Raw genomic sequence first — 15731 nt, forward strand, 5'->3', positions numbered from 1 at the left:
TCCTTTCACAGAGAACATGCAGGTGAAGGGGGAGATTTGTCTTACTGTGATGGGGGAGGTAAGCTGAATGCACAGGTGAGACTTACTCTAAGGGAGATGGGGTTACTGATTCACAAAAGACTTTGAGCAGGGGAACTGTCATGATCACACGTGTGCTCTCAACAGGCCACTCTGGCTGTGATGTGGACAGTCTGCCGGAGAGGCAAGGAGAAGGCAGGGGGGCGGTCGGGAAGCTGCGTGCAGGCCAGGAGGGTGATGCTGCTGGCCTGAGTTAGGCCGGTGGCCTTGGAGACAGGTAAGGGCAGTTCTTCAGGAGTTCGGAATGGGCAGAAGTCAGTGGCTAACTGCACGTGGGAATGGGAGTAAAAGGAGCTGAGGATGCTGCTCCGACTGTGTCTAGTATTTGGTTTTTCCAGTGGCCGTGAATGGATGTGAGAGTTGGACCATAAAGAAAGCTGAGCGCCAAAGAGTTGATGCTTTTGAACTGTGGTGTTGGAGGAGACTCTTGAGAGCCCCTTGGACTGCAAGGAGATCCAACCAGACTGCTAAAGGAGATCAGTTCTGGGTGTTCATTGGAAGGACTGATGCTGAAGCTGAAACTCCAATCCTTTGGCCACCTCATGTGAAGAGCTGACTCATTTGAAAAGACCCTGATGCTGGGAAAGATTGAAGGCAGGAGGAGAATGGCATGATAGAAGATGAGATGGTTGGATAGCACCACTGACTCTCAATGCACATGAGTTTGGGTAAACTCAGGGAGTTAGTGATGGACAGGGAGGCCTGGCATGCTTCAGTTCATGGGGTTGCAAAGAGTCGGACACAACTGAGCTACCGAACTGAACTGAACTGAACTGAATACCCACTAAGCACTGACAAGAGGGAGATCCTTGCACTGGGGCCCAGTTGGCTGAACTCTGGCCTCACCTGAGTAAAGATCCTTGCCCACCTGTGTGTCATGGGGCTTGAGGCATCCACCCTAAATGGTGGGTTCTCTCAGGACTGGAGCTCCCTGTGGATCTAAGTCTTCCCTGGAGCCAGCTGGTTCCTCATTCTCTTTCCCATTCTTGATTCCCTACTTGTCTTAGTGGGTGGAGGTGGGTGTGTGTAAGGATTAAGGAAATGCCATTCACAGAACTGCCTCAGCAGGGCTGCTGGGAGTGCTGAACTCAGTTACACGTGGACTGAGATAGAATTCAGTCCCCTCCATCTCCTACCATCCTTCTTCAGTAGTCTCAAAACTGTACATCTAGTCTAAATATGGCTCCCTTTCTCCAAATGCTTGAGGAGCTACTGATGTCTCCAGATCATGGAAATCGTGATTCTACATATTTCAGAGCAATGTAAGTGGCGATGGTGGTAAAAAGTCAACAAAACAGCCTCGGTCACTCCTTACCTTGGATCAAGTTCAGACATTGGGATTTCACTTATGATTTCTCTCATAAGGTTCCTGATACTGAGATTTTTTTTCAAAGCTAAGAATCGCTGAACCAGTAATATGCAGTGTAATGGGTAGGACCACGAGGTTCAGAGAGATTACAAAGAAAGATGGTGAGAACTCAGCTCCTAAACTTCTGCATGGGTGATACCGCTATTACACAATTGTGGCATCCGCAGGGAGTCTCCTGGAGGATGTGGTTCTTAAATCCTGGCTGGTGGTTAGTAAACAGAGGGGAAAGGGGTCTAAGTGTTGACCCCAAATTCAAGGAGCCTCACCTGGGTGGCATCGCTGTCTTCACAGTTGATCCTGCACTCGCTGTTGAACTGGAAGCCATTAGTGCACTGGTACAGCCCGTGGAATTTTGGTGGAGGAGGGTCACACGTCACAGGAACACAAGCTCCCTCCTGCCAGCTGCCATCCTGGGTACACTGGGTCTTGAAGGCCCGTCTTTGAGGAAGAGATAAAAGTAGAGACATCTCAAGGACCCAATGGCTGCAGCCACGCTCTACCCACGGTCTCTGGAGCCAGCTGGCCTCACACATACCTTTCTGATTCCTGAGTCCCTGCTCATCCTATTGCATGGCGGAGGGAGTGAGGAGGGGTTAAGGTAAACGTTCACAGAACTCTTTTCTCAGGGCCGAGAAAGAGTTTCATGTGGACTGAAATAAAATCAAGCCCTGCTGGCCCGTTTCTGCCCACTTCCTTCCAGGGGCGCTGACGGGGGCTGACGCGGGGATGGTATGGATACCCACCACTTGCTGCACACCAGGCACCCTGCACGCACTCCACACACACATCCTCATTCATCCTTCACAACCATCTTACCCAGTGACTGCTATCATCCTCCCCATCGTATTGCTCAACGGTAGAGGCCCAGAGAAGTCACACAGTCAGCAAGCAGCTGATGACAATGTCCCTCCAGATTCCCAGGGAAGAGCACGGGATGAATGGTGGGCAGAGCAGGGAGCACTTCCTTCTAACTAGACAGACCTGGCTCTCCCTGTCCCCCGGCCGGCTCCAGCCGCCGGGAGCTTGCCTCTGCAGCCGCACTTACTTCTTTGACTTCCGGGAGGAGCCGGGCACGTGGTATCCAGGTCTGCACTTGTACTTGCAGAAGGAGCCCACCTTGTGCTTGTTCTCACGGCACCGGGCCGTCTGGAGGTCTGCGTTGGGCACCGGGGGCGGAGCCAGGCACATGAGCTCACACAGGGCCTCCGGGAAGGACCACAGCCCATCCTCCATGCAGGTCAGGAGGCTGTTGTTGCCTGTAGGACACAGGCAGGCAGGGTTAGTGGAGGCGGGAGGTGGGGAAGCTCTGATAGACCAGCTCATCCACAGCTGCCTGGACTCAAGTCAACTTGAAGAACCAGACACTTGCACATGTGATTCCAGACCCTTCCACTTTCAGCTGAGGAGTCTAGGGAGAAGAAAGAGCTGCCACAAAATTAAAAAAAAAAAAAAAAAAAAGGGAGATACAATTTGGGGAGTGATGTACCCCATGTCTACAGTGAATCCAATTCAAGGCTCCTGACTTCGGATTCTGAAACCTCTTATATTGCATAGACAAGAGACCTTCACGATCCTTGTCAACTACAAATGGGCACTTGCCACGAGTATTTGCCAGCGACTGAACAACAAGGACATTTGCCACCTGCCTGAGCAGAGATTGAACCCTGTGCTGTTGCAGCTGCCGACCTGACCTTCAGCACTCCCTGAGGGGGACTCAGGGAGGAGGGTGAGGCACTCTGTGCTCCAAGGAAACTGGTGGAACGGGTCTTTAGATAGTTAGATATTTTCAGGAGCTGATTTCATGAACCCAATCCTTGGATCTCTTCATATCTAGTAAATCACTAAAGCCCTTCATGATGACATCAGTTCCTCATGACTAACAGAAAACCTTTTCTAAAGTAAGAACTTGATTACACTGAACTCCCCCTTCACCAAAATCTTATATATTAACCTTCCCCACTGCCTCTTTGGAGCAGTCCCTCAGAGCTCTCTGAAGCGCTGCCTCCCGCACTGCCTTCCTCATTTTGCCCCAGAAATAAAACTTAACTCGCAACTCTCACTTTGCACATCTTTTTAGTCCACACTTCATCCTCCCTGCTTTGCATCTGGGCCCAGAGATGAAGAAACTTGCTTTCCAGTAACTGGCAGAGTAAGTTTCCCTGATAGCTCAGCTGGTAAAGATTCCGCCTGCAATGCAGGAGAGCCTGGTTTGATTCCTGATCAGGAAGTTCCCCTGGAGAAGGGATAGGCTACCCACTCCAGTATTCTTGGGCTTCCCTCGTGGCTCAGTTGGTAAAGAATTTGCCTGCAATGCAGGAGACCTGGGTTCGATCCTTGGGTAGGGAAGATCCCCTGCAGGAGGGCATGGCAACCCACTCCAGTATTCTGGCCTGGAGAATTCTCATGAACAGAAGAGCCTAGTGAGCCACAGACCATGGGGTTGCAAAGAGTCGGACACAGCTGAGCAACTAAGCATGCAAGGTCCTATCAGAATTGACTAGGCGCTCTGATTTCAGGGTGCTGTGTGACCTTCAGCTGCCACTCCCTCGCTGGGCCCCGCATCCCTGAATTTGTCTGAGTCCCCCTTATGCCTGGAAGTGGCAGCCTCGTGGTATCTGGAGGCTGGATTTTCTTCTCAGGACCAGTATTCAGTGAAGCTTTGCCAAAGCAGCTGAGAGATGAGCACTTCTCCGCAGCCCATGCCAGCTCTAGGAGACATATTGACTGCCACGGGGAAGCTGGCCTGATGGGAAATGTCACAAGTAAAAGTGAAACACGGAGAGGCAGGCTTTTCTCTGACGGGTCGTATGTTATTGACACACACAGCCTGCCCAGAATTTCCCCAAGACAACTGGAGATGGACCTGAAACTTGGGGCTCCCAACCAAACTTTCCTCTTCCCAGTTATTCCTGACAGGTGTTGACAACCAGGGCTGGACACACGTGGGAGGCTCAGGGATTAGGAATTGGAGGGGTGATCAGGGTGAGACTGACATTACCGATCAGTTACAACCGACTGAGCACTTCTGCTACGTGATCTCATTTATCCTCACACAGTACTCTTAGCAGGGCGACAACTTGTATTTGAAAGCAGAGATTTAGAGAGGCAAGTGACTTGACCAAGTTCTCTGGTTAATAAAAGACAAGAGTTTAAAGCTGGTTTTGTATAACTACAAAGACGGCTGTGGTTTTTAGTGGAAAGTTGGCTATACCTGCTTAGCAGAGACTCTGTTTTCTGTTCTGAGACAGCCAAACCCCAAATCTCCTATCTATAGAAAGAAAGCAATTGCTCCTGCCTTTCAGGGTGATGAGAAGATGAAATGAAACATGTGGATGGGTAGTGTTCAGGAAAATGCTACCAGTTTCCTTGATGCTCTTCCCTCCCTCCCATCTTTCCTTCTCTCTCCTTCATCTCCCCCTCCTCCGAATCCCTGTCTTTAGCAGCAGCTCTGAAAGGATCACAGGAGTTGCATGAGAACCTCCATTCATTCGGGGCTTCCCAGGTGATGCTAGTGGTAAAGAACCCACCTTCCAATGCAGGAGATGTAAGAGATGTGGGTTCGATCCCTGGGTTGGGAAGATGCCCTAGAGGAGAGCATGGCAACCCACTCCAGTATTCTTGCCTGGAGAATCACCATGGACAGAGGAGCCTGGTGGACTACAGTCCATAGGGTTGCAAAGAGTCAGACATGACTGAAGTGACTTAGGACACACACACTCTATTCATTCAACAAGCATCTATTTAGTGCTTACTATGTGCCAGCTACTCTTGCCTATGTCGAGACAAGGCAATGAACAAAACAAACCCCAAACCCTGCCCTCTTGGAGGCTATATTTTAGTGGGATACGGAGAAGTTACCTTTTTAAAAAAGCAAACTATTTGGTGTGTAGAAGGTGGGAAGAACTATGGAGAGAAATAAAACAGGAAAAAGAAGAAAGAAGAGAGCATATGTAGGCTCCTCTGCTGCTGCTTTCCCTGCTCACTTGCCTCTTCCTCCTCCCATATCTGTGTGAGTCACTTGAGGAGCCCAAGACAACTTAGGGTCTGTAAGCCATAAAGAGGCCACCACGTGACGAACTGGGGCACTGTACACCACAGATATCTCTACATCGAGTAGAAAGAATAAAGCGTGTGGAAGAGGGACTCATTTGGTTTCTACAGAAGCAGAGACGGCTCCAGCACACCAAAGATTGTAAATTGCATTATTGTTATTATTTTTGTGTGTGTGGTCTTGTGATGAAGGCCGTGTTGGAGTGCCTGGGTTTAGCAAGAGCTTAGCGGGGACTGGGAGCCACAAAAGATAAGGGGAGCATACCCTCTCTAAATTTCCCAGGAAGGATAAAACGCCTCTGGACAAAGGGTCGAGATGCTTCACAAGTACACCCTATCAGCTATGCAAACCCTAGACTGTGAAGTGGACGTTGTGGTTCTCTGGTGGTGAGCTAACAGAAAAATCGTAAAAGGTTGATCAAGAGAGAAAACGCAGACTAGAAATGTACATTCTTTGAGAGGGTAAATAGGAGTTAGCTGAGCACTGCGGTCAGAAGAACAATGCTAACACAAGAACTGGCGATTCAGGACCATGGACATGCCCCACACCACGGCAGACCCTCAAGTGTGCAGAATCAGCATTTCCAGGCCCTAGCTGAGCTGTGGCCCCCACCCTGCAGCCTCCATGCGGCTCTGAGGAAAGCAGGGTAGGACGCAGCTGTCCATGTCCTTCCCTCGTGCCCTTGGCCCTGACCTCTATACGCTGAAGGACGCCTACTGCACCCGCAGCTGTTTCCTGCTGGAGGTCTTTCGCTCTGATCAGGGGTGTTTGGTCCGCACACAGGGCAGGCTCACAGTGCTGAGGTGTCAGTGCTCATAGAAGCAGAGCCCAAACCAGTGAAGGGGCTGGTGCATTAACACAACAACTGCCCCAGTTACAGGAACTCAGAGGAATAATCCCGCCCCGTCTCCCATGCTTTCCCAGAGGGACTGAGTCCAGCTGTCCCCAGGGGTAGTGGCTTAGAGAAGCCCTGATGCTTCTGTCACATCCACACCTTCCTCTGTTTCTTGGGGGAACATGACTCTGCACATGCGGTGGAGGCATTTCTGAGCCTGGAGCCCCCGGCTGAGGGTAAGAATGCTGAGGGCAGGGACTAGGCTTCAGAGAGTGATGTGTCACTGAACTGTTGTTTGTTCATCTTTTAAAGTCAAGGAAACAAATCTTGCTCAGACTGTCTACAAATGTGGCTAAGGAAATTTCAATCTCCACTGAGTATTAAAATGATTACAAATGTACTAACAAAAGAAATATATCTACTTTTATTATTTTGCTATAAAGAGTGCCCAGAAGATCACATTTCTTTGAGAATACCTTTAAGACTGAAACTAACCTAGAGTAGAATCAAAGGAGGGAAATGACATGAGATCTAGGTCTGTTTTCTTAATGCCTTGTCGACTGAGCTGGCATCGCCCACATCCTAAGGGCTGGGACTACAACTTGTTCATTCTTTTATTCCCAGAACCTACCCTAGTGCCAAGCATACACACAGGCATGCATGCTAAGTCGCTTCAGTCGTGTCTGACTCTGTGTGACCTCATGGACAGCAGCCCACCAGGCTCCTCTGTTCATGGGATTCCCCAGGGAAGAATACTAGAGTGGGTTGCCACTTCCTTCTCCAGCCAAGCATACAGGAAGTCCTAAATTTCCATTTGTTGAATACATACTGCTGTTGTTTAGCCACTCAGTGGTATCCGACTCTGTGACTCCATGGTCTATAGCCCCACAGGCTCCTCTGTCCAAGGGGATTTCTAGGTGAGAACACTGAAGCAGGTTGCCATTTCCTTCTCCATGGGATCTTCCCAACCCAGGGATTGAACCTGCATCTCCTTCAAGTCTCCTGCAATGTAGGCAGATTCTTTACCACTGAGCTACCGTGACCTTGAACAAGTCACCTGACTTCTCTGGCCCTAGACCAAAGCCATCTTTAAGTTCTTGTCCAGTTCTAATATTTTAGGATGTGGAGGGATATTAGCCACAGAATTAAGAAAGTAAAAACACAGCTAGCTGGACTGGGATAAGGACAAATCACATTTGTAGAGTCCACGAGGTAGGTATAGGAAGAATGACTGGCCCCATCTCCCTGATCCTTCTAGTCACCCAATTTGTCCTTAATCTCATTTTGCAGGTGGGAACACTGAGTCCCGAGTGGAAAAGTGAGCTTCTCAAACTATAGCTGGCACTCACTCCAGGTGTGTCTGACTCCTGAGCGCTCTCTTGACCACACTACAGAGCTTTTACCCAAGTGCATTGCCATAGAAGAATTGCTATCTAGAGGAAAACCTCACGGAACCAGAAACATGAATGCGTGGAGTATCTCAAAAGCAAAACCAGTCATATGATTTCACCACCCCTCCTGTCCCCACTGTCCAGAATGGTGTCTCTCACTTCCAAATTTCTTTACTGAAAGGCCCCACATGTTAGCTCAGAGGAGAAGAAGAATGTGTTCAGATGCAGTCACAGTAAGGGATAACGAATGGATACTGTCCTAAGAGACAGAAAAGAGCCTGGAATGTTGGACACCTGCCATAACAGAGGGGCTGGGAATGTGCAAGTCAGATGATTTCACAAGATTGCTGGGAATGGCACGCCTAGCAAGAGAGCACCTCTTCTAGGGTCAGGACCCCTGGGTCACTTTCTGGCCCGAGTGCTCATGGCAATGCATACATGACCTTGCATGAATTCTTCCTCTCTTGGACCTCAGTTTCTGCATGGCAAAATGAAATGATGACTTCTGGCTTCTCCCAGCTCTGGCTGGAGAAGCTCCAATACTTTGGCCACTTGATGCAAAGAGCCGACTCACTGGAAAAGACCTCGATGCTGGGAAAGATTGAGGGCAGAAGGAGGAGGGGGCAAGAGAGGATGAGATGGTTGGATGGTATCACCATCAATGGACATGAATTTGAGCAAAGTCCAGGCGATAGTGAAGGACAGGGAAGCCTGGCGTGCTGCAGTTCATGGGTTCGCAAAGAGTCAGACAGGACTTAGCGACTGAACAGCAACAACTAGGTTGAGAGGCACGGTTCAGAAAAGGTCAAAGGAATTCTGGAGCAGCAGCTAAAAACCCTGAGGTGAGAATACCCTTGACTTTTGAAACCTGAGCACTGTTCAGAGTGAGGTGAAGGTGGAGGTGGGGGATGAGGGAGACAGAAGAATTATCTAAGAGAGAAAAGAAATCTACTGCTTCCTCTTATCACTGCTCACATCTAAAGACTTCATCATTAGCATCTGTGTGATCTTGAACAGGTTTTCTTTTCCACGGTGCTCCTCTGTCCCCAGGAAGGATTGAGTAGCGGTTTACCATTAACCACTACTGGAGTAGGAAATGGCAACCCACTTCAGTATTCTTGCCTGGAGAATTCCAGGACAGTATAGTCCATGGGGTGGCAAAGAGTCAGACACGACTGAGCACTAACACTTACCATTAACACCTAGTGGGGGCTGGGACCCAATGACATTCTAGACCCTGCCATCTCCAGAGCACTAGGATGATAAGATGAGGAGAGTAGCCTGCACTTAGGAGGGATATGAGAAGTCCTCTTTGGCAGTGACCCTGTTTTTGTGGGAAAGATGCCTTGATGATACCCTTAGGATAAAGTTGAATCCTCCAGGTCTGGCTATCTGCTTCTGAGAAAGATGAAAGGGTCTCTGCCTGAGAGAGGAGAGGGGATGTGAAAATCCTACAGGGAGAAAAATCAGGACAGGACTCTGAGGGAGAGGGTAAGTGGCGAGGAAGAGAGTGAGGGGCTGGCAGGAAGGTTAACCGCTGGGCACTGAAGGACATGGCCATTCCGCTCATATGCTCCATGGTATTGAGTATCTTCTGGAAACCAGTGACTAGACTGAGTTTAAATCTCGGACCTTAGATAGAAGTAGACAGTGGGCCTCTTGGAAAGACTTTTTTGTTTTTTGGCTGAGCTGCATGGCATATGGAATCTTAGTTCCCTGACCAGGGACCAAACCCACACCCCCTGCGGTGGAAGCATGGAGTCTAAGCCACTGGACCACCAGGGAAGTCCCTGGAAAGATCTCTGTGGGACGAGGGCACGCTTGCTTTAGAAGCCCATCTCCAGAATCAACATCCAGTGCACCTCACGTGGTTGAGTTGAAATTGACAAGGTCAGGGGTGCAATGATGCGTTTTTAGCCATTGAGTTAGACATTTATGATTCTGAGACTGAGGCCCTTTCTCTTAAACTCGAGGACTTTCCCTCGTGCATGTGCGGGTGCAGTGGGTGCTCTAGTACTCATGTGATAAAGGGCCCTGGCAGGAATGACTCCAGAGCTGTGGGCCTGCAGGGTATCTTGTGGACACCTCGATGAAGGCTCAGAACTTACGGGGAAGTCAGGATATTCGAGAAAAGTTCGCCCGGATTCTAAGGGACTGGTGTGTTTGTGATGCTATTCACACCCGTGTTACACTGGTCTCGGGGCCACACTCAGTGCTTCTCCTGGGTGGAAGCTTCTGCTCCAAGCACATTAACCTCTAGGTCCTGAGTGGAATGTGGAGGATGGAGCAAGTCTCCACAGGTCCCAGGACTAAGGCCTCCATGGGATAAAGAGGTCAGGGGCCAGTAGGACAGCCACTGCCCAATTCTCACGAGAGTGCCTCTTGGAGATGAGTATTTACTAAGTACTTACTCTGGTTTTGGCAATTTTATTCATACCATCTCTTTTAATCCTCACTATGACCCTTCAACATGGACGCTTTTACACCCAGTTTACGAATGAGAGTACTGAGGCTCAAGGATGTGAAATTGCTCTTCTAGGATCTACTAATATCTCCCAATGTGAAGTTCATCTCCTGAGACCAGACAGCTGGGGCAGAACCAAGAGTTCAATCCCTCTCTGTCTGATGAAAGCTCACACTCCTTTTGCTTAAATCTTGCTGTGGGGAAGGAAAAACAAAGGGTGTAAAGGGAACCAAACAAGAAAGGGGGGAAAATTTTGTTTTGATCGCCCCTAGTTAAGAATCTCCTGCAGTGCAGGAGACCCGGGTTCAGTCTCTGGGTTGGGAAAATTCCCTGCAGAAGGGAATGGCAACTCACTCTAGCATTCTTGCCTGGACAATCTCATGGACAGAGGAGCCTGCTGGGCTACAGTCCATGGGGTCACAAAGAGTCGGACACGACTGAGGGACTAACACTTTCACGTTGGCCTTCCCTGGTGGCCCAGATGGTAAAGAACCTGCCTGCCAATGCAGGAGACATTAGAGATGCAGGTTCGGTCCCTGGGTTGGGAAGATCCCCTGGAGAAGGGAATGGCTATCCACTCCAGTATTCCTGTCTGGAGAATTCCATGGGCAGAGAGCCTGGCAGGCTATATAGTCCATGGAGTCACAAAGAGTTGGACATGACTGAGCGACTAACATTTTCACTTTATCTTTTGGCTTAAGAAGCAAGGAACTATTAACAAGTTCAAGAGAGACGACCAGGACCTCTGCCCAGCCTTTGCTGGCAGCAGACCCAAGCCAAAGCATTGGGCCTGGAATCTGAGCATCCAATAATGCTGGGAACCAAGGGCATGGTATGGCAGTGGGTCCTAGTGGGTCACTGCGGCCACTGGAGAGGTGCTGCCCTGTATTCTCAAGGGACGAGCAAAGTGGGGATCAACACCATCAAAATGACAGTCCTTCTAGGGTCACACCTCCACACTGAGGGCACCCCTCCACCACAGTCGGCAAAGAAGCAATGAAGGACAATCACTTGGATTAAGGATTACTACTGCAGCCCTCATTGTGGCTAATAATCAATGCTGATTTATACACCTCCCTTATACACCTCCCTTTCCCAAGGACCTCTGACTCAGAGGGGAAGTGTGATGTCCTAGTCTGGAGTTATTAATAAGCCCCGTGTCTGAGCAGATGGGGCCAGGGACAGGCTCAGATAAGGTGGAGAGTTTGCAATTTCCACTTGTCTCTTTATCCCTCTCAGATCTCAATCTCTAGGGCAGCTCAAATAAAATGTCTATAACTTTTACACTCAAATCTTCTTGGCTAAAACTATGAAGGGACTTTGGTTTGATGCAAAGAGCCAACTCATTGGAAAAGACATTGGTGCTGGGAAAGACTGAGGGCAAGAGAATAAGGGGGAGGCAGGATGAGACAGTTGGATAGCATCACCAACTCAATGGATGTGAGTCTGAGCAAGCTCTGGGAGTTGGTGATGGACAGGGAAGCCTGGCGTGCTGCAGTCCACAGGGTTGCAAAGAGTCAGACACGACTGAGCAGCTGAACAATAGGAAAGGATGTATTCCAGAAGTGTTTTCTGCTTCTCTTCTGGGGAAGTTTAGTGAGATATCTGGGTATTTCATTCATTTATTAAAAGAAACATTTTCTGTGGTTTTACTTTCATTGATTCATTCAGCTGCCCAGTCTATACACTTTATTGAGTCTTACTATGTATAGTAATCTTTCGAAGTTCTAAATCTTCTTGAAAACTTGGAGACACTATCAACCCTCTCCAATCATCCAAATGCCTGGAACTCATGAATTTGTAATATGACATCTAAGTGAAAGTGAAATTGAAGTTGCTCAGTCATGTCTGACTCTTTGCAACCTCATGGACTGTAGCCTACCAGGCTCCTCCATCCATGGAATTCTCCAGGCAAGAATACTGGAGTGGGCTACCATTTCCTTCTCCAATATGACATCTAAGTTGAAGGGAATTTATAGACCTCCCTCCAAACCCCCACACAACACACAGAAGTCTGCTCATTCCCACTCTATAGCATGACGGATCCCAAGGTAGGACCCACGCTTAGTGAGATATCATTTTGGTTATCTGATGTAGGGGCAATGTTTCCTCTGATAAACCAAGCAAAGGAAAGTCCTGGCACCTTTGAGAACTGGGTATAATGCCCAAACCTAACACTCAACTAGAAGCCAAGACTGTCGTTCTGATGCTGCTGCTAACTTGCTCTGTGATTCTGTGCAAGTTCCTGCCTTCCTATCACTGGACCTCAGTTTCATCATCTTTCCGATAATCAGTTACTCCTGCCGAGTTGAAAGAGCCCTTTTGGTCTTGAGAGTCCGGGTCGCCCAGGTCAGCCTCTCACTCATTTCCAACATGAGTCCTCTTCTCCAGTTTGCCAGACTATGTCTTCTTGCCTGAATATCCCAGCACCTGGCCCAGGAGGTGCCCATTAGCTCTTCCCTCCTAGAGTGAGTCCCCTTGGAGCTAGCCCCTTCCTAAGGGGCAGCAGTGGGCTTTGGAGAAAGACAGATCTGGGTCCCGTGGTGGAGCCCTCCAGGAAAAGCATGGCCTTGGACAAGTTCTTTCAACTCTGAACCTTGAGTTTCTCCTCCGTGAAAATCAAAGTAATAATAATACTTTCCTCTTAGACTTACTGGACTCTCACCCCACCCAATGAACTAGTCACATCGGTTCCACATGCTATTTTCTTAGAATCTTCTCTTTCCTTCTACTTTCCCTCCCTTCCTGCTTTTCTCTTTCCTATTTTGCCAGACTTGGAAGATCTTAGAGACACCACTGGAGAAGGCAATGACACCCCACTCCAGTACTCTTGCCTGGAAAATCCCATGGATGGAGGAGCCTGGTAGGCTGCAGTCCATGGGGTCGATAAGAGTCAGACACAACTGAGCTACTTCACTTTCACTTTTCACTTTCATGCATTGGAGAAGGAAATGGCAACCCACTCCAGTGTTCTTGCCTGGAGAATCCCAGGGACGGGGAGCCTGGTGGGCTGCCGTCTATGGGGTCACACAGAGTTGGACACGACTGAAGCGACACAGCAGCAGCAGTAGAGACGCCACGCTTGTCCACACTCTACTCTCTCCCCAGCTGCACAACACGGCAGTTTGCATGGATGGGCTGCACGGAACAGGTGGGAGGGATCAGAAGCAAAGACAACACGCTGTCCAAGCCCTGGTGCTGAGTCCCCGCAGGAGGACCTGGAAGCGGCCGCTGGGTCTCGTACCTTTCAGCTGCGCCGGGTGGCGGCACTGGAAGGAGCACTTGCTGCCAAAGGTGGTGCCCTCAAGGCAGGAGAACGAGGCGGCGTAGACGTGGTGCTGATCCGGGACACCGCAGTCCACTGGCTCGCACGCCACCTGCTTGTTCCACTTGCCCTCCTTGCAGGTCACCGTGACGCTGGGTCCTGTCTGGAAGACGGAGGTGGGCACTGTGAGATGCAGCGGGTGGAAACCCACCCATGGGGAAAACCCTTCTCCCCTGGGCTATGGCACTCGGAGATCCATGCTCGACATTTAGCTCCCTTTCCGGGATCCCAGCAACTGTTTGAAAGAGGTACTTCAGTTCCCACTTTACAGCTGCCGAAACTGAGGCTCGGAAACATTAAGTGACTAGCTCCAAGTTTCATAGCTGGACAAAGGCTAAGTGGGAATTGAGCCCAAAGACACAGCTCTGCAGGGCTGTCTGGAGAGTCTCCCAGATAGTTATTTCCATCGTGTTGCTGCGAATCTTAAGGCTCAGACTTCTCAGGGCCAGAGGACTTCTTTCATGAAATAGCCTCTGAAACACAGCATAAGAGTGGGACGCTGGATGTTAACGTTTTTATCTTTTCCTGGCCCTGGAGGAGCAGAGGGGATTGTGCTTGGCACAGAGTGGGCATCGCCCTGGGGGGATGGGAGAACAGGATTTAGTTCTGGGTGCTGTGAGATCGTGGGCAAGTCCCTTTCCTCACTTGAGCTATCCTTTTGGCATCGAGCCAAGCGTTGCTCTAAGAGCCACTCCCTGCTCCAACATATGATGCTTCAACATCTGGGAGAGGTGGGCGTGAAGAAGGAAGGAGGCTAGGCAAACGAAAGGGTTGACAGGGATTCGACACAAATTAGAAGACAGCACGGCTGGGGGTAAGAGGGCAAGTTCAGGCTGCAGGGCCAAGGCAGGGTCCGTCCATGGTAGTCCAGCCCTGGGGGCCTCCATTCAAGGAGGAAGCCGCCACATCCCAGGCGTTCGGGGATGCCAGATATTGAGCTGGGATTTTAAAAGCATGGGACAATGTTCCCCTCTTCAGTGCCCATTAAAGGGATGAAAGGTCCCTTACTGCCAAAGCCAGCTTAATTGCTTTCACAGGAGTTCAGACCTGCCGTGTCTGACATACGGAAGCAGGTGTCTAAGCAACTGAGGGCCCGGAAGCTCCTTGGTGGGACTCTTTGCAAGTCCAGAAGCTCTGTGCAAACAGGCATTCCCAGCAATAAGGAATGTGCCCTTGCCCCCAGAGCATGAAGGGGGAGTCTGTTGGCAGGGTCCCACAGGAGGCTGCACATGGAATCCCCAAATTTCAGGGCTTAATTCCCTGTTCCTACCCGCACCCACCTGAGATCCCACAGCCACACTGGCTGAAAGCACCATTACAGCACATCTAAGTCCACCTGAGGCCGCTATCCTCCAGCAGGACTCAGCCTCTTCCCAAGGCTCCCCTGTGGCTGGACTCCAAGCCACACCCATGTGGGCCGCTGGAAGGACCTTCATCACCCATGATCTGACCACGTCACTTCCTTCAACAGCTCCCTGCTGCCCTAAAGAGGACCCTCCTACTCCCTGACCAAGCTAACAGGGCCATGCACCAGCACACCTTGCTTGCCTCTTCAGCCTCACTGCTTGGGGAAGTTCAGTAAAACAAACGTCTGTCTGTGGCACCCTCCTTCTCACTAACGGGCATCCACATATTCCTGTCCATGCCCAGAGCTTGCCTCCTTCCCTCCCTGCAATGTGCGACCCTCTGCCTATCTTTCCAGTTTTCAGTTTTCATGTCACCTCTTCCAGGGAGCTTTCCTTGACTGCCCCTGTGCTTCCAGAACACCCTGCACTTCCCTTCACAATGTTTATCACACGGTACGGCCATTACTCACGCATCGTCTGCTCCTGGTCACTAGTCACTAAGCTCCTTAAGAGGAGGAACTAGGCTCATCTTAGTGACTTTTTTCTCTAGCACCTAGTACAGCATACCTGGTGACTCAGATAGTAAAGAATCTGCCTGTAGTGCGGGAGACCTGGGTTCAATCCCTGGGTTGGGAGGATCCCTTGGAGAAGGGAAGAAGTATTCTTGCCTGGAGAATCCCCATGGAAAAAGGAGGCTTGCGGGCTGCAGTCCATGGAGTCACAAAGAGTTGGACACGACTGAGCGGCTAAGCACACACAGTACAGCATCTGGCTCCCAATGCACAGAGGTTTGAATAAATGAATGAGCATTGCATTGAAGGGGGCTCACCTCTTCTGAAACCAGCCCACTCAATTGTAGCAGGGTTCTGACT

At 50.0% G+C, this 15731-nt stretch overlaps 1 protein-coding gene across 1 annotated transcript in view; it reads right to left on the reverse strand.

Annotated features, from left to right (window-relative positions):
• The window catches only part of PAPPA (pappalysin 1), a 267243-nt gene that overhangs the window by 53081 nt on the left and 198431 nt on the right, over positions 1–15731 (reverse strand). The window contains 3 exon segments of the mRNA XM_070375021.1: positions 1714–1885; positions 2493–2703; positions 13433–13616. Coding sequence (XP_070231122.1) covers positions 1714–1885; positions 2493–2703; positions 13433–13616 — 567 coding nt within the window.

Source organism: Bos mutus, chromosome 8 (genome assembly GCF_027580195.1).
Source record: "Bos mutus isolate GX-2022 chromosome 8, NWIPB_WYAK_1.1, whole genome shotgun sequence".
Classification (NCBI taxonomy): domain Eukaryota; kingdom Metazoa; phylum Chordata; class Mammalia; order Artiodactyla; family Bovidae; genus Bos; species Bos mutus.